This window comes from Pieris rapae, chromosome 13, assembly GCF_905147795.1.
Source record: "Pieris rapae chromosome 13, ilPieRapa1.1, whole genome shotgun sequence".
NCBI lineage: Eukaryota > Metazoa > Arthropoda > Insecta > Lepidoptera > Pieridae > Pieris > Pieris rapae.
Genome location: NC_059521.1, coordinates 4,468,033 through 4,494,935, shown reverse-complemented (window position 1 = coordinate 4,494,935; position 26,903 = coordinate 4,468,033). Strand labels below are relative to the sequence as shown.

Below are 26,903 nucleotides of genomic sequence, written 5' to 3'. Positions count from 1 at the left end.
TACCTATTGGTGTTTTATACATAACGAAACTAGGTTTCTATATTAACACAAAAATGCGTGGAATTCCTCGCGTACAGCCTCGATATAACCATTTCAGTAATAAATATTACAAATATTGTAATAATCGTAGATTTAATCTAAAAGCCTTAAATTATCCTAGAATTTCTTTAATGTCCAAAAATGGGGAAAATATTAATATTTATATGATTATTATTATAAATACCGTAAAAGAACATATTAGAATATGGTAATGTTATGAATAGTTGTCTATGTAGGACATTATAGGTCTAAGTATTTGGTTTATAATGTATTTTATACATATATGTAATTAGTAATTTGGTTAATTAAAACTAAGACTGGTATTAGAAATATTTCAAGTTTTATATGACTTTTAAAATAGCTTGGTAATAATGTTTTATTGGTTATAGATTTTCTACAGATACAGATATTGTATCGTCTTAAAAAACTTAAATCGTCAGAAGGCTCACAAATTCGTTGCCAGGCCTTTAAGTACCTAGGTATGTAGTACGCTGTTTTTAGGTAATCCCGAAAATTAGGCTATTTCTGTTTCCTGTTACTGTTTACCTTTTATTTATTAAAAAGAGTTACGGATAGTTTATTGCCAGTTTTTTTCTTCCGTTCTACGCCCTTGATTTGAGAACTGGCAGTAAATGAAAAAATTAAAAGCAATGTATATTTCTTTTATTGACGCTCATAATTGTACATTATGTTACCTACATTAATAAATGATTTTGATTAATTTAAATTATGTTTGAATTTTTCAAACAATGTAGAATCAAACTTGCATTGATCAATTCCTTATGCTTGACGATTTAGGGTTACAATAAAAATAAAGTAATAATTATACCAATTGAATAATATATTGTGAATGATAAGAATCTAATGGAAAATGTAGCACGCGTTGACAGCATTTCAATTGCGTTTAACATCAATATAGTTATTTATTGGACGCAAGCTTTATAGCGGCGTATGAATAATCCATATTTTTATTTATTACAAAGGCCGTTTTAATAGCAACGACTTAATAACGAAATTAAGTTATAGTTGTCCCTTTCCTTTTGTTTACTGGAAAGAGAGACTTTAATTTTGGCTTGTGTTTCATATTGACGTCAACTTAAATAGTAATCTTTATTTATTTAAAAAGGGATATTTAATAAAAAATGCGGTCTTGAAATTATCGGGAATAGGTGAATTGTGAGAACCAAACTAATTCACAGTAACACTGTTAGCAGTAATATTTATAAATTTTTTAATTACTACGTATAATTATAATTATTATTCTATTTAGGTTAAGAATATTGTAGATATAAATATTTGTGTGTGGAAAATGAATATACTTATTTTAGAAAATATATTTGAAGTATTACAGTATTTTGAGGAAGCAAAACCACGCACGGAAACTAAGTAGTTGACACGATATGATCTATGATCATGCTTATAAGTCTGATCGCTTTTCTTATATTGACAATTAAGTCAATATCTGTTTACAGAAACATGATAAAGGACAAATGGTTTAATAGAAGTACTAATAAAATCCATAGCGCAAATACCTGCATCATGAGCACACCTACACACCTTCATGTACATACCCTCACACACCATTACACTGTACACCATTACACAACACACCCGAACAATAACAATTTGGTGTCAAGAAAAAAGCTGAGTGGAGTTACGACCTTCCAGGTCTGGGGCTGTATCTCTCGGTTTCTCTCGGCTCGGTTTTTTCTAAGAAGCAAGTAGGTGATCAGTCTTTGCCTGACACACGCCGTCAACTTTTGTATCTCAGACATGCCGGTTTATTCAAGATGTTTCATTTAATAGAAACGAGTGTTAAATGCGTATATATGCAGAAATTCATGCACAGCCTTGCGACAGGGATGACAGTCTCAAGCAGAGGCTACTAAGCCAAACTTCCATCAGGCAACACGATATAGTGTTTGATTCTGTGTTTTCATGTACAATTTCACTTACTGTCTATTCTATTGAAATTTAATGCCAAATTATCCAGACAAGAACTACATAATGCAAATGTTGATTAGTACAAATACAAATAACGTTATAATACTTGCTATTAAGTTAGACAATACAGAAACAATCTTTCCTTGCGAAACCCCAAGCCCCTACAAGGGCTGAATATAGGTTAAGATTTAAGATATTGCAGTTTCTCGTAAAGCGAGGGTGACAGTGACGGGCGGAAATCATGAAAAATTGCGTTTTTTGTTTGACATTCGCCGCCCGCCCAGCATCTGGGGCGATTAATATCAGAAGAAGCAGTTACGAAACTAGCGTCTACATTTTAGTGTACATGTTCCAAATTTAAAAAAATATATATTAAGTATAAAATCGAACACGCAGCCACATGATATAAATATTCTAGTACGTGAAAGAAAGGGCCAAGGAAATGCAGAAATATTCTCGAAAAATTTATTAAGAATTTGCGCCCTCACCGTTTTTTGTCCCTACACATCTGTACCGATGAAAAAATGGCTGAAAAACAGCTTCCACAGTCATCTACTAGATGGCGGTACATTACTAAATGTGGTAAAAATCGTATCAGACGAAAAGGGACTGGACATTTATTATTTGCCAAGTGAAATAGAAAGATAGGTAGTAATTTATTTTTTATTGCGAATTTTAAACACATAAAATTACATTATATATTTAATATATTAAATATATTTTATACAGGGCTATAAAATATATTTAATATAAGTTAAAATTCTTTTATAAAACAATAAGTATTTATCTCTCGTCTGTATGAAGTACATTAAGAAATATATAAATCTTTGTTGCCCTTAAAATTTAATATTTAATCTTAAATTTGAGTTACTATAAATGTATACGAATAAGTTTAAAATAATTTCACGGATATTGTTTAATTTATTTTGTAGCATCCTGATGAACTGTTGTCCTAAAAATTCATAGCGGCCAGAGTAATGTATAACCCAGTCTTAGGCCATTCACTGAATTTTATAACAGAATCCACGTTCGGACTCAACACAGCGCTTTGCATAGTGGCGAAAAAAATACTCTCTTCAAGATACAACCCTAGACAATTAAAAAGTCCTCCCAACTAAGAGTTATCACCCAAACGGGACCCATTCAAATCCGCCGGCTTATATTCAACCCTTTACTGCGCATGTCGCTATACATAAGTAGGTAAAGGAAAAAAACACAAATTTATACCGGGCAAATTTTAAACCTATACTTTTTTTTCCTCTCCAGCATTTTTATGTCGATCCTGTCTGTGTGTGCGTTGTGCCACTTTTAATTACGTATCGACTTAATTTCCCTGCGAAACGGGTTGTATCAAGACTGAAGGAGTTAAATTTTTGATAGAATCATACGTTTTTTCGGTTCAAATGTTTTCTCGAAGGTTATGTTGTTCAAGTTTCGGTGGGAAAATGGAATGTGCGTTTTGTGTTTGAATTTCGAACTATTTTAGTGGAGTGTGAAGGATACGTTACGTTCGAAGATGTGACCAAGGTATAGTGAATTATTTGGATGGATTGTCGTTAAGCACGGATAGACACCTGTTGATTATGCGTGTTTGGGTATCGCGTGCCTCATAAATTATGATAAACGTTTGCACATAATGTTATTTAGAAATCATATGCGTATATTTCTGGATATAAACGACTTTTTGTATTCAATTGTTTTTTGTGTTGTTTATACTCGTTTAAACATACTCATTGCTCTAGTTTAATTTTATTGACATAAAGACGAATTACACAAGATATATTTAACACTTTACGAAGTTATTACTTATGCGTAGATATTAACGTGTAAAGTCAACAGTTTGAAATCAATTTCTAAACATAAATTTAACAATATGACACCTAATAGTATATGTAACTATATTTAAATATAGAATAGATTTTACCAAAGAACATATACAATGATGTGCTCCAAAAGCTAACCTTAAGTTTCGTTTATCTAGACTGCAGTAGTTTCTTAAAATTTTGGCAAGATGGCGTTTTTCAGTATTAGAAATATACACGGTTTTAATTACGTATTAATTTGTTTTCTCACGACATTAAAAATAACTCTTAGGTGGGTTCAATTTAAAAACAAGGATTTTAGGTGTTTAGACAATAATGAGTTCTTTACATCCGTACTGACAGTACCTAGTTACATTGTCTTGTTCTCTATTGGAGAATTTACTGAACAAAGAAAATCATCAAAATTAAATGCTCATATAGTTCTCGCGTGTGCGTTAAATTGGTACATTTTTTTTCTAAAACCCTAAGTAGAAATGCTCTGGAAATACTCAATAGGTAGCTGGTTCGACTGATGGACATCGAGGTGATACGTCATTTTCTTCAACTCTTAAAATCTCACATCGCATCTCAAATAACTTCCTCAAACCATCGCAGCAAAATTGATCATGACTTATATTTTTTGCTCATTGTAAATTACACCTCACCATATTTCAGTAATAAAGTCGCCATTACGATGCATGAATTCAAATATTGACTAACCCTATATTAATGAGAACTAAATCAGTGTAATTGCACTCTTTTACGTAAAGTACACTTTTGTCTCTTTCTATCAAATCAGTGTAACACTGTGACGAAAAGAGACTTGAACTGAATACTTTGGTTGAAACTGTCTTATTTTTTTAAGAAAAAAGATAAAATGGGTGACTAGCCTAGACCAGAGTAGACTGGCTGAGTCCCTCGGTTGACCTGTGGTGATATTAAAAGACATTCATCAATATATCTAACACATTTATTGTGAACCACAAATAAATACATACACTCTTCAGTTTCATAATCTTCAAAAAGTATTTTAGTTACAGTTCTACGTGCTATCATATTTAAAGAATACAATTAAATTTTGTAAATTTTAAAATTATAGAGTAGTATGCAAATACTTTATATTGTAACAAATTTCAAATGAGATGAGACCATAAAGGGTCACTCAGACAGTGTATTTTATGGGTCAACGCCTACTGATAATAAAACCGACGTGTGTTGGGTTAACATTACTTCGATATTCTATTGTGTTATGGAATGTTGACGGGTTTATTTGTTTAAAGAAAAATAAATTTAAATCTCAATACTTTTATGTATGGGAAACAGTTGGAATGCGGTCCTTGATTACATACAATACATACAAATATCACATCATTTCCTTCTACATATTTTAAAGTTATTACTTTAAGTTCCGTCATCTGCTTTTCCAAAGATATCTCTCAATTAATAGATAGAAAATACAAAATTACCACTTTGTTATCTTAAGTCTACTCAATATCTCACAGCATCCGATTCTACTCTGACGGTGGCCCGGCAGAAGTATAAAAGCCAAATTTTTTATGTTTTTTTTTAATATAAGGTGGTAAAAAGGTTCTATATATCTTCGCAAGATTGTTGCTGATCTGTATACATTTAAATTAAATAGCAAAATATGTTGCTAAGCGCAAAACGCGAAGTCTGCTGGACCAATTCAAGTATTTTAACTTTGAGGTAGGTTTACGGCAAGAAAAATTCATGAAATATGAAAAAAGTAAACAGTATTTAAAATTTCTTAACCTACGTAGTAATAATAAAAATAATGACAAATTAATCATTAGATATTTAAATCAATTTAAAAAGTTTGGTCCCTGTGGCAGACCTTAGTTTGGTACCTTTAACACTGGCAGCATTTACTCGCTGTATTGGGATAATTGTTGGGTGAGCGAGGAAAGCCCCAAGAGCACCAGGTACGAACTGATACTATATGCCCGGCTCCAACATAAATATTTTAAGAAAAACCCCACGGCCCAAGAATCTATACTCCATATAGCTCTGATAAAGCCAACTTGTCCAACAAGAACCAACTCTAAATATATTGAAATGTGTCTTCATTTACAGTCATCAACTCAATTTAGCTTCAGTACAAAAAAAAATCGTAATCTACGTCTGTGGAGACACTGGGTTCAGCTTCTTCATAAACTATATATATATATGGAAAGATCTTTTAATAATCCAACATTTTCTCAGCAAACAAAAATTCTACACAACTCATAAATTCGTCAGTTATTGACAATGCATGCGAATATGAAATTTATTATGAGTCGTAAATTATATCTTTAAGATCCAATACAATAGAAAATACATTGTTCTTGTTATGAAAATTTGGACAGGCTTTTAAAAAGGCTTTTTTTATATACTATCACTAATTGTGACATAATTATAGTCACGATTTTTTAAAATATATTATGACTTATAACATAACCAGTATTTAAACTAGGTTTGTTCGTCTCTTCTGACAAATTGTCTTTGTGATGAAAAATCGATTGAAAATCGCAATTTTTTTTTATTTTATTTCTTTATTTAAACGTTGCCGCTGATAGAATGGTTACAAATTGTGAGTAAGGGTCCAAGCAATAAAATTCAATCATTTATCTAAAACTTTTTAAGCTGACATAAGCCACACTAGAGACAGTGGAGAAAAACAAAACACTATCTACTAATACAGAAATTCGTTCCGCATCCGAGCTTCCGTTTTTTTATAGTGTATACTTTTAATGATTTTTATTATATTGTTTTGGGAGGCTAATGATGATTGTTCGGCGTAATACAGTGGTTATTATAAAACAGCGGATTTTTTGTTGGCCAAATTGAATGGAGCCTAATGGAGTGGTTCTTAGAATTTTGTTTTAAGATTAAAGTTGATGGGAGTCTGATATTACGCCCTGTTCCAATTTAGATACGATTTGTCGGTTTCATATTGAATGAAATTGGTTTTTGATATGGGTGCGTTTTTATTTTGCGCGGAAGGATGTGTACTAATTAAATTATATGAGCTGATTTGACTTTTAGATAATATTCTAAAATTGTGTTCCTAGATATTAAATAAGGATACCCAAGGCTTTTGTAGTAGCAACTGCGATTGTACGTCAATAACATAATTAAATTTTGCTAAAGATTTTCTCGCTATCTGAATAAAAACGATATCTAAAAAAAGATGGCTGGACCAATCCGAGGTTTTTTGTATTTATTCCTTGAATTATGAGAGAAAAATTGAAAACATAAAAAGTTAACACTATAGGGTAGCAAAGCAAAATGTTCCATGTGGGTATGTATATACTAAAAAGGTAGTTAAGTAAAAAAATAATTTTACGGCGAAGTAAAGTTCGCGAGGCAAGCTTCTGAATAAATTTATGAGATAACTGATTGTGATGTAACTTATCCAGACTATTTTGATGTTAGAGCTGGTAGGGATCTCATTAAATAAAAATGAGAAGAAGAATGACACAAATGAGAAGGCAAAATTCTAAATAGTGGAGAGTTCATTTATTGAGTAAAATTACGTTACAACTGTATTGACGCAATAATCTGCATCTCCATTTATCATGGAGAGTACTCAGAGTTGTTCAGATTAATACCAGCAGCTGAATTTCATCATCGGACTTCGAGGCAAAATAAGAAATTCTACCAATATCACTCCACTCATCTCGACGTCCATCCAACAACTATGCAATTCAGTCAGTTTTTGACAGAAAGAGACCAACCTTAGTAAAAATAGCAAAATTGGACTGATTTAGTTTTTGATATGATGTATGGAAAGTATAGTACTTAAATTTTCAAACTATAACCCCATCCCTTGTTTGAACCCACAAGAAAACCCGACTTTTGCTAGTTACTGTTTTAACGAGAATATATATTTCAATCTTATACATTAGGTATAGCACATTACACGTAAAATACCGTACATACATAGATATGAGAATTTTCTATTCCATAAAGAAGTTCTCTAATGCATTATCCGAAACTATAAGTTATAGTAAGAAAAATGGCGCGGACGGTCGGAAGAAAAGGTATTATAATATTATTTATCTTTGTTGTTATAATTATTAGAATATTTCAAAGGCTATAACTTGCTTATGGCGTTTTTTCTCCCCCTGAAGTAAGTACATAATATTTTATTAACAGTAGTAATATAATGCCGTAAAACAATACTTAGGGCTGGTCTTAAAAATGTATAAACTAAATAAAAGATTTCAATGTTTTTTTTTGGTGGTGGGCAAGAAGACAAAAAAAATTAAAGGCTTTACTTTTTATCTTTAACATACATTTTTCATTTTTTTTCCCCTTTTCTTGTCCCTTTCGCTGTTTACAATGTATGGTTAAATAGCTTTCTTTTGTTTCGTTACTTTTTTTCAATAATTTTATGTCTTACACTGCTTGCTTTGGAAGTAGCCTGGAAGAGATAGGTTGAAAGCGATAATGCCGCCAGTTGTCCTGGTTTTATTTAAATATTTTGTTTTTACTATATTTCTGTTTTACTGTAACAAATTGTTAGTAACAAAAATACTATAAGTATATTATAAATGCCTATATACATAATGACCAATACATACTACTATAAACTTTGTGTACTTAATGCTTTTTATTAAATAAAGTATTCAATATATATATTTATTCCGGAAAAAAATTCTCAAATATAATTGGAAGCAAGAAGTAAGGAGAGCAAAAAATCGAAATGTACCTACGTGAGATTGGTACGATATTTTCAGCTGTTTGAAATCCTTTGAAATAAATTCATAGAATATTTTATATTTTCTGACCGTACGAGGCTCTATGGATACACTCGGCGTCAACTAAATGTAAACGAATATATTTTTTATATAAATATATTTGGGATTTGGAATACGAGATGTATTTATTGTATACACCTAATTAAAATCATAAATAAAACACACATAAAGCATAACTTTATGAATTACATATTATTTTGTTATGATAATAAAGATGTTTAAAAATATTTATTACTTCTTGATTCGCCGATAAATAGTAAATGTTTGGTTATGTTTTTTTTAATTGAAATATGTATGTATATATTCAACATAGCCTGTTTCAACAAAAAGCTGTTCTAAACGTCAACGACGAAACTCTTTCCGAGCGGCATCATCCCTTGGCGCTGCGTAGAGATGTGTGCTTCTACAGCATTTACTATGAAGAGTGTTTAGAGGGGTTGTTAATAATACCTGAGTTTCGTCATCTTATGAAAGGCAGAATACGGAATTCCACCAAATCATGTCGACGACCGACACATAATGATGTGGAATCAGCTGCCCGCTGAAATATTTCTAAACCAATTAAATCAATAAAAAAATCAAGAAAAGTGACAAAAGCCGGCATTTTACTCACGAACCCTTTGACTTTGAAACTGCCTGAGAGTGAGAGTGAGCTAATCGTTTTACATAATTTATATAATAGGATTGCCCCCTTTACTGTATTTATAAAAAAAATAAGTGTTGTTTACAGGTGATAGTAGGGTACATAAGTTTCTTACTGTTCAAGAGACTATATTTTTGTTCTTAGAAATAATTTGAAGATGCCTTTAGAAGAAATTGAGTAGTGTTAGCCTGATGTCTCCAGCGTATGACTCTCATACCTGAGGTCGTAGATTCAAGCCCAGGTTACAAATTTAACACTCGCTTGTACGGTAAAGGAAAACATCGTGAGGAAACCGGTTTGCCGTAGAGTCAAATAGTTGACGGCGTGTATCAAGCATAAAACTGACATAGATACCGAGGCCCCGACCTAAACATTGCAAGGCAACTGGTTTTTTAAAATATGCATTATGAAATACAGACGAAAAAAATATGAAATAGGAAACTTAACTTGCCCAGTAGTGCTTCTGTCGTTCTAGAACGAAAACGTAGTAAGTGCGATATGAGTTGCACGATGTATGTGCATGCTATATATGTGTGTGTAACACAGATATTGCAAAACAAGACATCCTTAAATTACTTTAAAGAGATTTTAAGTTTACTACAAAACCTAAGTCAGAAACCAAGATAATGTTATAACTAATTTTATTGATACGAACGCATTCTATTGTATATTTATTTATAGGATAAACATTTATTTCAATAAAAAACGTTTTGTATAAGTTATATAATGAATACGTTTCTTACCTCCATAACTCAACAGTTCGTAGCACATACGGAATAGCTAGACTCTGTTTTGTCACAGGCAAAACAGGTCAAAAAATTGTCAAAGATACGTAGAAAATACTCTAGTAAGATTTAAAATACTTATTTGTCTTACATGAATTTATCCTTTATTAATAATAATTTTGGCTCATCCAGTCTAGTGCTCATTTCTAATATCAACGTCAATACTTCATACGAGAAGGTGCACGGCACACATACACCATACGTCTGATGCGCTCTACGAATATTCCAAGTCAGAAAACTATGGAGCCGGTAGTCAATTTTTTTTAGGTATAAATTATACAATTTTTGTTTTTTTTTTTAATGCAGTCTGATGTCAGATGTTAGAAGTTTAAACAAATATGTTTGACTAAATGGACAGTATTATTATAGTTCAAGACTTATTCAAGTCATAACATAGAAATATTTTTTTTATAATAAACTCGTCACGAAAGTTTAAAATAAAAATTATATTACTATTCGACTCCATTCATTTCTCTACCAACAGATGCACACAAATGCAGCCTCCACCTGTGTGCGAGCTCGTCTTGAGAATAATATATTTTTGTTGCTTTATATATTTTTTACTGTATTTTTATATCTTACCTCCGTATATCTCAAGTTTTTCTTCAGTTTCGTTCACAAATTTTATATTCAAAAGATATTTTAAGGTGAAACATCTCTTTGATATGTGAATATAATGATGTATTTTCGTATAAAGCTTGTCGTTTTTAATTACTATAGTATGTTTTTGTATTTAACTATGAGTTTGTGACAATGATATAGCGGTTACTGTGACTCAGTGAACATGCTGTATAATTTATACTGAGTTCTATTGAGAAATTAATGTACCATCTTGGAAGTACGCTATGAAATAAAATCAGGTCAAATTGATAACCTTTCAATGCTGAAGTGTCCTAAATTATTGATTATTGGTTAATTAATTATTGTCTTGCGTATGAAACTTTGCATGTAATAACTGTTAAGACACTTGCAATCAGCCACTTCCCGATACAAGGAACAAATTGCCATGCTAGAAATATATAGATATTGTACCTGTAATGATTTCAAAATAACATCATTATATGAAAGAACTAATTATGTTCCCCAATCTTACCCATCAATCCAAAATTGAGTCGTATGATGTTCCATCATAAAAAAATCAATTCGTGCAAAGTCTAGATAGTGTATGCATCACGCCAACATCACATAGTTTATTATATTTTTCTAGGTCGAACAGCGTCTTGGCAGAACAATGGCTGATATGCATATATTTGTCAATTTAACACTTTTCTTATAAGCCATATAGACTTAGCTGGCTTAGCGATAAATGTTTTAAAAAGTGGTTGGAATAAATTTCAACTAAAAATGTTATTAGCACTGGATTTATATTGGTAAATTTTTCGAGCAAAGTAAGGATTATGAATATGATAACTGTATAGTAGGCACACAAATCTTCATATTCAAATTTATTACTAGACGGAAATTGTGTGTGTTACTTATAAATAAATTCTTAGTTAGTTAAACACTTAGATACATTATTAGACACAATATTCACATATAACACATTAATTACATACTATAATATATTATATTAGAAATTTCGTTTTTAATATATTCAAAGATGGTAATAAAAAGAGACGATATGAATGATTGGTATTGAATCAACTTAAAAAAATTCAAAATAACTTCTTTTTACGTAGCTTACAAGAACTTAGAAGTATATAAAATTTATATTTAAATGTATCTTCTATAGCGAATAGACAAGCACAGACATCAAATAATATTTCTCAACGTTCCTCGGTTTAATAAAAAACCTTTAAAAATAAAGAAAAACCATAAAAGCAGCCGTCTTGCGATGCGTTATCATTTTTATATGTCCCCCTCAACCCTTTCCACCCCCCTCCTTCCTAGATGCAGACACACACATAAAACATCTATCTATAAATGGGTTAAAGAAAAATGTGTCTACCTGAAAACGTACGATGCATGCATTTTTTTATTCCCCTTACATTTTCTTTCCATCCGCGATTCTCATATCGCCGATATAAAACTGAAAAATACATTTAAAAACAACAAGTAAAAATTACCTTTATTAATATGAGAATAAAGGCGAAAATACCGTGGCGCAGCGCAAAAAACAGAGCAGCACCACTACAAGAAAATTTCGCTCGCATACACGAAGCCGCGCCGTTTAGAAAAAAAAATAAAACACACACATATAAATTGCATGCAGTTCGAAAGGGATGCACTCAGAGTCATAAAATACACACACAGGTGCAAACGCTCACACATAAGTGCAATCACAATGCATACATGTATGACGTTAACACACTGCCGCGTCTAAGAAAACTTTCCATGTGTTGTGGAAATGCTTTTCCTTGCACCAACCTCTCGGGAAGAGTTTCATAGCGAATACCTCGCGGTAAAGACATCTCGTTCTTAAAAATTCAATTTCTTCACAAAATACATTGAAAAACACTATCTAATATGAATAATCTGCCCGAATTAAAAACACTCTTCACCCGTATTGCGGAGCGCGATTTAAATTAAAAAGTGTCAAAAAGGGATTTAGTTTACGCGCCAAATTAGTGTTGGACTAATGTCGATTGTCGATAATTTGATTGCATCGTTGGCGTTAATAGGCACGTGGCAGTGATGTAAATGTGTGCATTAATGAGTGTTTACATGTGTGCGTTGTGTCTCTGTACATCGTTAATGAGTGTGTGTTAAACTCACATGAATCATTCATAGATTAGTCGTAAATTATATACGGATTTAGCAAGATAAAAAAATATAAACGTTTATTAAAACCATTTATGAATAAAAAGATAACATGTAATCTAATTTCTTCGAATATTCATGAAATCGTAGACCATTGTTATTCATTATTACAACCACACACGTGATTTTAAAACCGTTTAGTTATTATATAGGAAACTTTTCTTTTTCATTATAGTACAGTGATAGATATCAATACATATAAAAATATGTATCAATCTAATCGAAAACCTTTTTTGCTTTTAAAAACTGGAAGCACGAAGCAATGTTAAAAATTTAAACTGTTAATGTACCTAAACATTTTTAAAGTTAAAACTTATCCATTCAACTTAATATTAGTTTAAACATTATAATCTTTAAATAAACGTGCCCCTTTCGCATTTTAATGTCTGATTTGTTAACAACTGATTTAAGGATGCATTTGACAATTGTTTGATTAACTTTATTTTCAGGGCTTAAGCAACGGTAACCCTTAAAAACAACTCAAGCATTTAAAAAATCAGGTTAATTTAAATTCTCCCAAACTGTTAAGTGATTTAGACGCCATACTAGAGAGAATACTAAGATTTCGTGCTACGTTGAAATTATAAATTGAATAGCGGCTTTTATGAGTGAAATGCAATTTCTATTTCACCCAGTATTAAGGTATTTTAGTGCAGACGACCTACTCTAGTTCTGGCAATCGATGTTTTTATTTTAGGACCTAGGTTTCTTCTGTGCCGCTAATAGATCTTAATTCTTACTTAAGTTTTATTACCCCGCGAACATCCTTTCGCCTTATGTTTATTGTATGTAGCCTCCCTTTTAAATAGCTACATACCAAACTATGGCTATGCTACGCCATAGAGATTTCGATTATCCGGAATACATTTTTTTTTGTAAAAAAATTTAACATTCTTCTCTACATAAAACCTTCGTTAGAGTTAAAAGAGTAATAAAACATATTTTGGAAATCATTTTTATTGGGTTTATAAAATATATAAAAACAATATTTTTTTTAAATACTGATTTTAACATTTTTGATGTTAGAATGTATTTTTAAAACAATTATTTCAAATAAATATACCTATCAGATATGGAAATCATATAAAATTATACAATTGGAAAAGTTTTGTAGTTCTTAAGAAACTTTATCAGTTTTTGGCAATGTCCGAGCTGATTCATAATACTTCAACTTTTTGTAGATGAGGCAAAGTTACTCTATATCAGTTTTCAGTTATTATTTATATAATAAATTTAAAAAGTAAAACTATTTGTATTTAGAATGGTGATACAAACACAAGTTTTTTTGTAATACCTTGGGGTAACAATTTTCCTGAGTTAATTATTTGTTTTTGTTTAAACCTTTGTCTTATAAATAAAGGTAAAATTATAAAAGGTAGCAAAAATCTTTCTTTCTTAATAAGTAAAGGATTATGATCAAAACAAATATACACCTTTAATGACTAACTATTATTACTAAATGTTTACAACTTTTAAACAATGGAGTGTTATATTGCACTCCTCTCGGCGTTGTACCATCACTCGTTTTTATTCCAACAACGATGCAATCAATAACATAGTTATTCGTTTTCCGATACCTATAAATATTACCAAATAGAAACCGTTTCTTATTAGAAATTACTTACCGGGTGAAGATTGTACAACCTCAATGAATAAAATGATTTCAGTTACGGTCCAGCCACCTCCTAATCCAACGATAGTTCCTATACTTACCTAAAACTTTAATGAAGAAATATCTATTTTGTTTTTAAATATAGACTAGATTTTATTAGAATAAGTGCGAGTGCCAATAATGTCTGTGACTCTATCTAATGTTTACGTAAAGAAAAATTTCCCAATGAAGCGAGAATTTGAAGATTTTAATGAAGATAAGGACGCAGAAGCCTTCAGTGACGAAAACGAGTCGAGTGATGTAGAAAATTCAAATGATAATGCGAACACGGCTTTAGATTACTCTGAGAATACACTGTCATTGAATCCTGTAGCTGACTTCATTAAGAAAGAATTCTTACCAGATTTTGACTTTAATCCGTTTAGAAATCAGAATATTTTTAAAGATGGCTTCCAAAATGCTAGGACACCGTTTTTGTTACCATCTCAATTATACAAAAGCTTTTTGGCGACACTCGGAAAAAGACGAAGAAATGTTACAGACTGTTATTCATTGTATTCGAGAAATATGTTGTTTTCTAATGGATTTGGCTTTGAAGTGTCTGATGATGAGAATGGTGATCGAACAGCTGACTCGCCAGATGAGGTAACTCTATCTAAAAAAACTTAAAAAAGACTTATTTTTAGTATTTTTATCAGTATTTAATACCAATAAGACTCATTCTCATTAGTATGAGTTGATTGTATCCTATTAGACTATTCATATATTTGCTTTAAGCTAATCTAATAAGTTTTAGGTACACTTTCCCCTTGGTTTTATCAAAAAACTATTCTGATACAATCAATCAAAATTTTATCTGTCTACTTTTAAGCAGGATCCGAAATTGTATTGAATTCATTAATGCATACCTTGGTATGGTACTGGAATTATGATGTGATGAAAAATGTACGCCTTTTAATGACTTGGGTTTTGCGAGGGCTTTCGCGCAAGGTGGTGTGGGCAATTAGCTATTTTTAAATGCAAACAATTAAGACTAGTATTGTTCCAGAAGGCGGGTGCATCATCAGCCTTCGTGTGGAGTGGAGGGGGAGTCACGGGGGGTGGGGGGCAGGAGCAACAGCAACAGACCAGTGTACCTACCGGTAAGTGTTCTAGTAAGTTTTATTTCTTGGCCTAAGTTGGTAATACAAAATTTCTCTAAAAGTGAGTAGAAGTTGAACTAAAACACGAAAAAAACCTTCCTAATCCATTAGAGTTGTTCGTTGCGTATGCCAATTATAAAAGTACCTAATGCATTTTATTTTAAAGTATCACGATTAATCAGTAATTGACACCGGTGTTTAACCTTGACGATAGCTGTATTGTATATGAACAAGTAACTTATGTATTTGTATGTTGTGTATACACATAAACGTACTACAAGCCTGAAATAGTCAATATATTATGTTTCTTCCTATCATATTAATTAGTATAATTAATCTTTTTATTTTAATTTGTACTTCTAGTTAATTACTAATGCCACTAGTATAATAATTAATACTGAATCACACCACGTCAATACAGACGAATATTATTCATAACCTTGACAGATTTTTTTATTCTTTTCATAATAGCATAAATACTATTTTGCGGAAAAGGAAAAAAGTATATACTTATATAATATCATTTATCTATATTTAAACAATCATAAGTCTTAAGACCTAGATTCAGACAATGACACACACAATTATGAATGAATTCTTTGATAATCTATTAGGCACTTCTGGTGGTGGCGGCGCTCAAGGCCTGGTACACTGGATGTCGGTGATGGCTGAACACATGGGAGGGGGTCACGACCCCTCCCACTACGCTCTACCCCCCTGGAATAATGGTGCTGTTGATGTGAGTACTTATAGCCTTATCAAAGGTACCTTTATATTGTACCAACATACTAAGTAGATAAGAACGTCGTAATATATTCGTTATCGTTGTTTTATACTGTGTGTTCTATATTAATATGAATGTATCTTATAGTCTAAGAATTGTTTTTTTTTTCAGAGCGTAGATATATTTAGTTTATTTTGGTAAATACAACGCCAATAAGCCGCTTATTAAACAACCTTTATATAATTAAGTGAAGGAAAGAGAAATTATACTAACATAGATTAAACTACATGAACTAACACTAAAATAAATTGTAAGAAGTGTAAACTTTAAATACTTGAAATAAAAGGCTTTTTATTTTATTTTATTTATATAAATAAAAATCAAATATGATTACGTGAAACAACTCTGTATAAAACCGTGAAATTATTACTCGATTTTAAGAATTATATAACAAAAATAAAAAAAATACATAATAATATATTCTGCTAAGCACCACACTGGTAGATAGGCGGACGTTTTCGAGTATTTTTTTATTAATTTCTTATAAAAAATATCTTTATAGAGGAAAAATTTTGAAAAGGTCTGCGTAAAAAGTCATATTAAGGCGATACTAATTTAAATACGGATCCTGGCTCGTAATTAATAATTTTGATGAGTTACGTTAAAAGTCGTATTTAAAATAAGTACATCATAAAGGAACTTATGATTTAACCTTTATTTTAATTACCTTAAAAAAAATACATAATAATATATTCTGCGAAGCACCACACTGGTAGATAGGCGGACGTTTTCGAGTATTTTTTTATTAATTTCTTATAAAAAATATCTTTATAGAGGAAAAATTTTGAAAAGGTCTGCGTAAAAAGTCATATTAAGGCGATACTAATTTAAATACGGATCCTGGCTCTTAATATTATTAGTTCCGTCGAAAATTTCGTCCTCTGTTAAATTAAATTACAATGTACAAATATTTTCTTACACTTATAAATGCTAAAATTATCAGATTAGACTAACCACTGTTTAAAGCTAAACTGCAGTTCAAACTATAATTAACACGTAACTGAAGTTAATTGCCGCATTATAATATACATTTACATACAGCGAAGTTTAACTTAGCTATTAAATACAGGCGGTTAAATACTTGTTAATTTATTCTTAACATAGCTTACAAATTGTATTTAAATGGTTAATTAATTTACCAATTACCTGATTTAAACTTAAACGTTTCTTGAGCTTTGCAAGTGCGTTTTAATACCGGAGTATTTTTTTATTTTTACTAATTCAAAAGTATAAAGTTGTCTCTTGGTATCATGTTAAAATGGACATATAAGTTAAGAAAAAGAACTAATTAGTAACCTATATTAAAGTCTACTAATAATTAACACGTGTTAGCCAAAATAGGAAATTACACTTTAAAGACAAAAGGAATTAAAAATAGAAAATAAATGCAGGTCTACAAAAAATGCTTATTTATTTAAAACACGAAAACTTTTTTATTATTTGCCTATCGTTTTGCAAAAATCGTCCTTTTAACCGACAACAAAACTCGAAGAATTAGTGAAAACTGTTTAACGTATATTTTTAATTGTGTATAATGTCAAAAACATTTATATTACAAATCTCGTTTCTGGATCTAACCGATGTCCGGAAGATGCTGCAATGACATTAGTAGGTTTTGTAATATAGATAATAGTTATAATTGTGTAAATATAGTTAAGGTATTCATAACATATCACTGCGCTTAAAATTCGTTTCTTCTACGTGAATGAATTTATAAATGCTTAACTGACAACTTCTCACGCAAATAAACGAAATGGATCATTGGAAAAAATCGCGTGTCGCCTACTAAATAGTTCTAGTTTAATTCTAAACGCATCATTAACGCTGCATAATGTAACTGATAAAGTAGCCTCTTTGCGATAGTAAATAAGAACTATCTCTATATCATGCAATTTTTTTTACCCTTCTGTTATTCTTTACTGAATATAAAACCTTACGTGAATGATGTAAGACCTATTTTGGTCTGAGATGAGGTGTGTCCGATTAGGAACATATTGATGTGATTAATTTTTGATTTTAAAATTTTTGCATAATCATGGGAATGGGGTAGCCACTAATGATATCATTAATTTGTGATTTTTTATTTAAATCCTGGGAAATTTATTCTAAAGAATCAGGCAGATTCATATGGAAGCTCCATATAGGAATAAGTTTACATAAAATTACATGTAGGTATATGAATTAAATAGATAAATATAAACCTAAACTTTACAATATTACATATTAAAGTGATATTTAAAAATTTGCGTAAATTCAACAATTTACTAAACGATGTTGGAGAGACAGTATCTTTCTTCATTCTCAAGTTGCTGCATAGATATATATGTATTTATAAAATTGTAAAAAACAACATCAGTAGTAGAACAAGTAATGTTCGTGTACAGAAATATTTTAACGGAAATTACTAATCACCAAATAATAGACAACGTAGTTTGTTATTTTTAATAACCCCACAGTTCTTTGCATAAGTTTATGATCATGTAGGCGTCATAAGCATTTTGAAAATCTGGGAACATCTGAAATTGTCGTCATTAAGCATAAATATTTATTTTACTTTAATAACACGCATCGATAGTTGCCCGTCTGTCAAAAAACTTACTTTTAAATTTATGTTCAAACTTATCTTGTTTAATTAATTTGTGATTATTGTGTATACTAATATTGATATTGATTATTATACACTACGATAATCTTTACCTCTAGTAGCATACAAAAGTTTGTTTATTAGTTTGTCTCAGTCTATAAAAACAGTGGGTTCAATCTGGTAAAATCTAGAAACTAGACTTAGGCTTCACTGCTGTTTGGCAAAATCCGACACGTTTTTTTTCAAATACAAAAGGCAAGATTGCCTTTTCTAAATATCATATATATCGCCTAGGAAATAGTTATACATAAAAAAATATCCTGCTCCCAAAGTGAGCATAATACTATTACAAAATGATATTGCAACGTTTTATAGACGGCTAATGTATGGATTTAACTGATAATATATCAAATAACCACACTTTTACTCTAAGAGAAAAAGAAAAAAACCCCTTCAAATGTTTGTACAAAATAGCGCTCAATATGTCATAGCAGAGTCTCAGTGGCTGTTTATGTGTGGTGTCATTGTGTCTTCCAAAAACAATTTATACCAGAAGACTAATTAGCTAAAATTCTTTACTTCATCATACAGATTCTGATTGATTGACAACTTTCGAATCTCGCGTGAATTAGTACAGTACTCTGATATACGCGTGTTAGTAAGCAAAGTATGTTTATGATACCGAGGAATCAGAACATCACAGGCGCATATTCTTTTCTGCATATTTTTTTATTAACAAATAATGCGTTTTTTTTAGCTCTTACTACCACCGGTAAAACCGTCTGCCTCACAGTATTATTTTTATATTATATTTCTACTTAAATTGCATTTAATTGTGAATTAAAAATTTTATATGAATTTTCGTCAGATTGATAATTTGCAAAGAAATAACAATGTCAATTAGTAGTGTTCTTACAATTTAATATAACTGATTAAAACTCAAATTCATAGTATTTAAATGTATAGCGCTGCCATAAAAAGACAATATGTGGATTATCAGATTGTTTTGCGGGCATACATACAGGTCCAAGAAGCTTTCCTGTTTATCGCCGTATTCCTCAGAGGTCGTATATTCGAATCCGGGATATGCAAAAATAGATTATTCCTTTATCTTCACAATAAATAATGGCTAGTTCAACAAAATATCGTGAAATAGACATGTCTTAGATAAACAGGAAACACTAACCTTAAAGTATGACTTCCATATATCAAAATCCAATACGAATTGACATTCGGGATCATATCATACTAACCGCGATGTAATGTCGACTACGTGTGTCGAAAATGAACTTTGGATTATAAACAAATACAAAATAATCTAAGTGTGACAATTAATGCTAACTATGAATCCCGTTCGTCATAATTTCAGATATTTTTGACGTACGTGTGAAAGAAAAAACACAAAGTTTCGTTTCAGAATCATATCATTAGAGGAATTCTTGGAGTTAGAGTAAAACAAAAGTTATGTTTAAACGCATATCTTGTCATCCTAAAGGAAGGAAGATTGGTGATTTTTACACCCTTCGTAAGAAGAATCAATAAATAACATGTGAACTGCCCTTCACACTTACTAACAATACCGCATACATAGCTCAATGTTGACTGAGTTACGAGAAAGAAATTGCCAATAGAGTCATTGTTCTGATATAACGATATTTTGATGACTCAAAAAAACGCATTTCTTAGGGTAGTGCACATTTAAGATTAATGCACAGGCAAAAATTTTGTCGATTTCTTGATTTACTTGTATAATAAATTTATTGTATCTTAAAAAACTGTAGATTTAGGAATCTGAGTGAAATTTAATTTTCGTCATTATATTTCTTAATCTCGTTTAAATTATATTATAAGTGATGACAATAATATTTAATATATTATAATTATAATTATATTAAATATTATTGTCATCACTTTTTCGGTTTTAATTATGTTATCCAATATTTTTAGAAACCAAACGAATATGATTGACCCAATGGTCGTATCTTCGAACTTCAGCTGATCCCCAATGGGTATCATATCACATCCGAACAAAAGAAGAAATCTAATTTAATCTTCAAAAGAAGGCGTCTAATAGTACAACAATATATAGGCATAATAAGGAGTGTCCTTAGCTACATAGAGGGAACAGACCTCTTTACGTCCCACGCTTTTCCAGAAAAACATTGGGACATCAGTGGAACTAAGATTTTCGTAGAACACAGAGCAGTTTTATCGGATGCCAAACAAACTAGAGAAATTATTGTATTGACTAGAAAAAGATTCAAATTCACACACAAGATTAATAGCAATCAGTCAACCGTCATGAATCGATTAAAAATTTAACAATTATATTTAACGTCTTAATTACCAAACGTCAAAATCGATTTCTCCCTTGAGTATATTTGAATAAGAAGTAATCGTTCATACAAAAGCTTTGTTCTTCAACCCTTTGTATATTGCATTACGTTTTATCTTACCAAAATGTATCAGCCCTAAAACAAATTACATACTTCATCATCAATGGATATGTAAGCGGTGAAAAAAATTGTACGCTTGATTTAATAAGCATTTATTATCTTTTATATTAGTTTAATTGTTTCCAAGACAGATGCAGTACACGCAAAGGTCCTGCGGGCATTTGTATTGTATCTTGCTAAGTTTGAGTCATCCATAACTCGTTAAATAACAGCCGATATTTAGCTTGCTTAAGATTCGATTCCCAGTTAGAAAGGAAATTCGTCATAATTCTAAACACTTCTAAAGTCTTCAAAGTCAAATCATTTATTTCAATTATACCACCTAAAATGGCACTTTTGATCGTTAAATAAAATATAAAGATGATTCTAGTTGCCCCTTCCAAAAGGAAGTTTCGTGTGGACAGGCGAGAAACTCCACACTTACTCTGTTAAAATAGAATTTACAATATTTGTATATATTAGTTAAATAATAATTATTTATTTATTTATTTATTAACACTTCGTTGCATTACATAAAAGGAAAATATTAAACATAATTTAATGACAAGCAACTGGCGGCCTTATCGCTTTAGAGCGATTTATTCCAGACAACCACTGTGAGTAAAGGAAAAAACCACTATGAGTATATTAGAAAAGGTAGGCAAGAAGTGCAAAAATAGAAAAGGGAAAACAAAAAAAAACATACTTAACAGAAACAAAAAGAAATAAAAATAAACTAAACTGATACAAGTTACATAAAACAAAAATTATATGTGAAGACAATGTACATCTAGAATTAAACTACAGGTCAATTATTGTATTGTTAGTATACATGTTCCTCAAATATTTACAAATATCGAAGCCGTAGAATATTATACATTACAGTCTTTCTAGTTAAATAAGTATTTTTCAGGCTTTTCTGGTTGATTTTTGAAAACTTATCAATTGTGTTTAATTTCATTACTAAATGTATTATCATTATATATGGTAGAAGTTTAATATACTTCAGTTACGTGGTATTGAAATAATATAACATTATACTCCGTAACAAAACCATTTCACTCAGTTAAATTAAGCTTAAAACAAAGTAAATTAACCATTTGGTTTGTCCAAGAAGTAACAATGGCTCGATCACACATCCACGGTGTCCACAATTTTGACAGTTGGGAGACCGGTCTGGGAAGATTAATGGATGCTCTACTCATCGCCGTAATGACGCCCTCTTCGTGCGGTCTAATGACACTCACTATTGTGGCTAGCTTTTACGATATCAACGGATAAATCTTAGACCAGACAAGGTTTTTATTGTAATCTATAAAATATATTTTTTGACCAATTTTTATTTTTTATTTTTGTATTAAATTTAACGTTTAACGAAATAAACATTTACTCAGAAGATTTTAAACATTGACAGAAAAGACTTAAACAAGAATTCATGTATTTTTTATGAGGCACGCATTACTATAACTTTATTTTATTAAGATATCATTAAAACTTGTATGCAATTAAATTATTCTTATTCGGAATATTACTTACATATAAAAGAAATTAGAATAACATCATATTATACTCAACATATTGAGTTAAAATAATTTATCCGAATACACCAAAGCCTAGTCCGCCCAACTCCGAACGTGTGGTCACCGTGCATCCTTGGTTAATGTCTTTGCCGTAGCGAAAAAAAGCCCAGCGTGTTTATCTTGGCTGAGACGTAGTCGTTGCGAATTGCCCCAAGTTTCGGCCCCTAATCGATTTTGGCCGGGACAAGTCTAATTTGGTGGATTAATCGCGGACACCCTAGCGTTCTAATTTCCTTGTTTATTGTAAACGATAATGCGCTTTGTCCTATTGTTTTATGTTATCACTTTCCTGTATGACCTATTCAGAAACGGAGAAGCTATTTGCTGTAATATTCTTCTTACTTCATACCACGCTTCGATATTTAGTTCTTGACTTTACAGGCACGAAAAACACAATTGTAAATATATCAGTCGTCGATTTCTATTTATTTTTTTTTAAATTAATTTAACATTATTAAGTTCAATATCTACAAACATATCAACTGGTCAACTTGAATTACAACGTTCTACGGTACTTTAAATCATAGACAACATTATGTGAGCTGTCCTTCAATCCAGCCTGCATGTTTCGTATTCCATCTCGTCAGGCGAGTTGATCTGGCCAGGTCTCTTCAAGGCGCCTTCGAGTCCATCGCGTCTTACCTATATCTGTCCCACCCAACTTAATTTTAAGATCGCAATCTCAATTGCTACATATGTTATAAATAAATATCATATTTTAATACTGGTAGAAAATAAAATCATAAAATCGTAACCCCCGTTCTCAAAGTATAAATGCTGCCCTAACTTTTATATACGTATACACATATAGATTATCGATGTAAATACAGATTAATTAAATTGTCACATTGTAATATATAGAACAAAGGATGCAAGAATAAATACAGAAATATTATTAGTTCGAAAACTGCGTAGGAAACCTTCATACAAGATTTATTTCCAATTTTATATCTACATGAAAAGGCGCGCGCAAACTAAAATCTATACCCCAACAGCGTTCCAGTACAATAAAATAGTTTCGTCATTTTATTGCTTCGTTCTTCACCTTCGCAAAACTTGGAGTCCGCTGGGTGATGTCCTATATACTTTTATAGCTCGTCCGTGAGACTCTGATTTTAAAGATTACTTTTATTGACTTTCTTTTGAGACCAAGAAAAAACACGTTAATATTATTCTATGAATTCTTACGTACATTATAGTTGTCTTTCACCTAGTGACGCGTTATTTGGGAAATAAAAAAAAATATAAGGAAACCTACCGAATAAGTTCACAGTTTAAGTTTTCTCCCACAGCGTAATGCTTCTGTCAAACCAAATTTTCTTTCCTTTTGTAGTAGCAGGATATACTTTCATTATCAAAAACGACATAAAGTGTATAAATAAATTTAAGACACTGAAATGTGGTAAAATATCAGATTTTTTTTTAACATACGTATGTAAACAATTCTATCAATGAGAATGTATATGTCGCGAACGTTTCACGTATAAAAATGTTGTCGAATAAATCATTTTTTTAACCAACTCACCCTTTTTAAAAGTACGTGTGACCCCACGGCTTTAAAACAAAAATACAAAGACACGAAGACATGTTAATAAAAAATTAAAAAATATTAACCGATAAATTATCATCGTATACAATATTTTGATGTACGGTAGTATGATATAGTCTAACGACTTATTATTGGGGACGTAAATCTTATTGTATTACCGTCTTATAGCAGGGGTGAGTAAGGGTTAAATGGATTAGACAATTTTGATACTTGCTTAAACAAGTTATTCTCTAAACATTTCTGTTGGTGAAATCCTAATTAGTATGTAATACCATTCGAAGCATACTTTCAAAATTCGAAATGTTCTCTAATGAGGAAATTCGTTTTGGCTAAGGCCCTAAAATGTAAGAAATCTTAATAGAAATAATGTTTAATTTTAACTACGAAATATCGTAGGTTTTTAACGTTTTGATTTCTAAATAGCTAAATTGATTTCATAATAATATTAGGTACAGAGATCTTGTGAAACGTCGAGACGGTAAACAATTTTACATTTAAAGAGCATACATGTAAACACGCATTTTATTTTGAAAATACAATATTTTGATATATTTCAAACTTTTTAGAAGTTATTTCAATTAATATACCAAACACTATCGCGCTTGTCTCGTGAAGACAAATTTTCTTATGAGTGAATGATTTAAAGGTAAATTTAAATATTCGAATATGCATTAAAGCATTAAGCAATATATATTGCTGCAACTACAATAGGTGGGGCACTTCCGATTTATTAATAAATTAATGGGATGCATATATAAATCAATGTATCCTATTTCGTAAGGGTAATGCAAAATTTGATGTATTGTTTTAATGATAGCGTTTCCACGTTAATTATTATAGTCAGAAATCTTATACACTTGATAAAGAATTGTTGAAATAATATATTTATCGTTTTTTGATATTTATATAAAATAGTATAAAAATCATTGCTGTTTAGCTTACATGATCACTTTAAACCGAATGTGCAAGTAATAAAATATTTATGATACCTATTATCTTTCGAAAAATAGTTATTTATTTATTTACAGCTTGCACTTCGACAAAGGTTTCCTCTAAATTATTCCAATCGTGGGGTTCACTAGCTAATTGAATCCACATCCACAAAGGAGCAGGTCCACATTGGACCTGCTTCTTTTTTTATGATCCTCCCATTTTTATCAACCGGCCTCTCATTTGTTTCCTACTTCTTGGGTACCACTCTATCACATTCTGTTCAAATTTTGCTTCTTCTCTCTAATCATATGACACGTCCATCTCAACTTTAACTAGCAGGATTAGTAGTAGCAGTAGTAGTATATATAAGTTTTATTTAAACAAGCGTTGTCAATGAAAATCAACAACCTTATAAAGACCAGCAACGCACTGGAACTTTCTATTCCATGGCTTGTCCTATATACAGCTGAAATTATTCCATATACTTCATGCATTCATATTAATAACACAATTAGACATACTTGATAATCAACATTAAAGTATTAACACTGTTTAATCCAACTACACCTCAAGGTAACTTCATTTGATTATATTCAATAGAACTTACCGCTACATCTTTTGTGTTTCTTTCTTAGTTTTTTGTCGGATTGTCATCGTGTTTTCGACAATACGAATTAAAAAGATTTAGATGTTGTTAAGACTTTTAATAGTACTTGACTAGTCAAGCGGTTTAGGGAAGTTAATAAAAAATCCTTAAAGATTTCATAATGTTGACTTCAAAGTCTACAAAAACTGTCTCCTTTGAAATATGTATCATTCTTAAAATTAATTACTGGAGTAGTATTAAACTGTTTTTGATTATGTAAAATACAGTATATACAATATTCTTAACCTACATAGTTATAACATTAATAATAATTAAAAATAGATAAATAGAAAATTAAAAAGTTTTGTCCCTTTGGCAGTGTACCATTAGTGCTGGTGTCGTTTCCTACCTGTACTACGATACTTATTAGTTATTAGTTGGCTGAGGAAAATACCAGCTCTGGGGTACTATCTACCAGGAACTTATATATTTGATTACCCCCTTCTGCATTTGAACCCCACAAGCAGTCTCTGCTCCATCGGAAACCAAATCGTAGTCGGAGGAAAGAGATCTTATGTTTGAGCCGTTTATTATTTTCTGCCTGCTCAGCGCAAAGCAGTACCTACTTGTATACAATTCTTTCAATATCTATCGTACCTACTGATGACTTAACCCTGAAATTATGTGGGATAAAATAATATAAATAAAAACATTGTATAAATTATAAACAAAGTAGTCAAAATATATATGACAAACCATACAAAGCCAAAATATAAAGGAAATAACGAAAACAATGTCTTGACAGGAACACTAAACAAATGTCTTGCACCATCATTAAGTTAGCGAAATGATACAATCGCAAATTGTTCGGAAAACGCTACCTAATAATTATGTTTAGGTGCGGACTTGCTAGCGCGAATTTGTACTCATATTCTTATAAAAATCATGATTGTACCGTTCTA

General features: G+C 30.8%; 1 protein-coding gene across 1 annotated transcript in view; it reads left to right on the top strand.

Moving 5' to 3' along the window:
* Nucleotides 1-16,113: 16,113 nt before the first annotated feature.
* LOC110993878 (zinc finger protein rotund) overlaps nucleotides 16,114-26,903 on the top strand; it is a 77,734-nt gene continuing 66,944 nt past the window's right edge. The window contains exon 1 of the mRNA XM_045630840.1: nucleotides 16,114-16,229. Coding sequence (XP_045486796.1) covers nucleotides 16,146-16,229 — 84 coding nt within the window. The 5' untranslated portion in view covers nucleotides 16,114-16,145. The remainder of the gene's footprint in view (nucleotides 16,230-26,903) is intronic.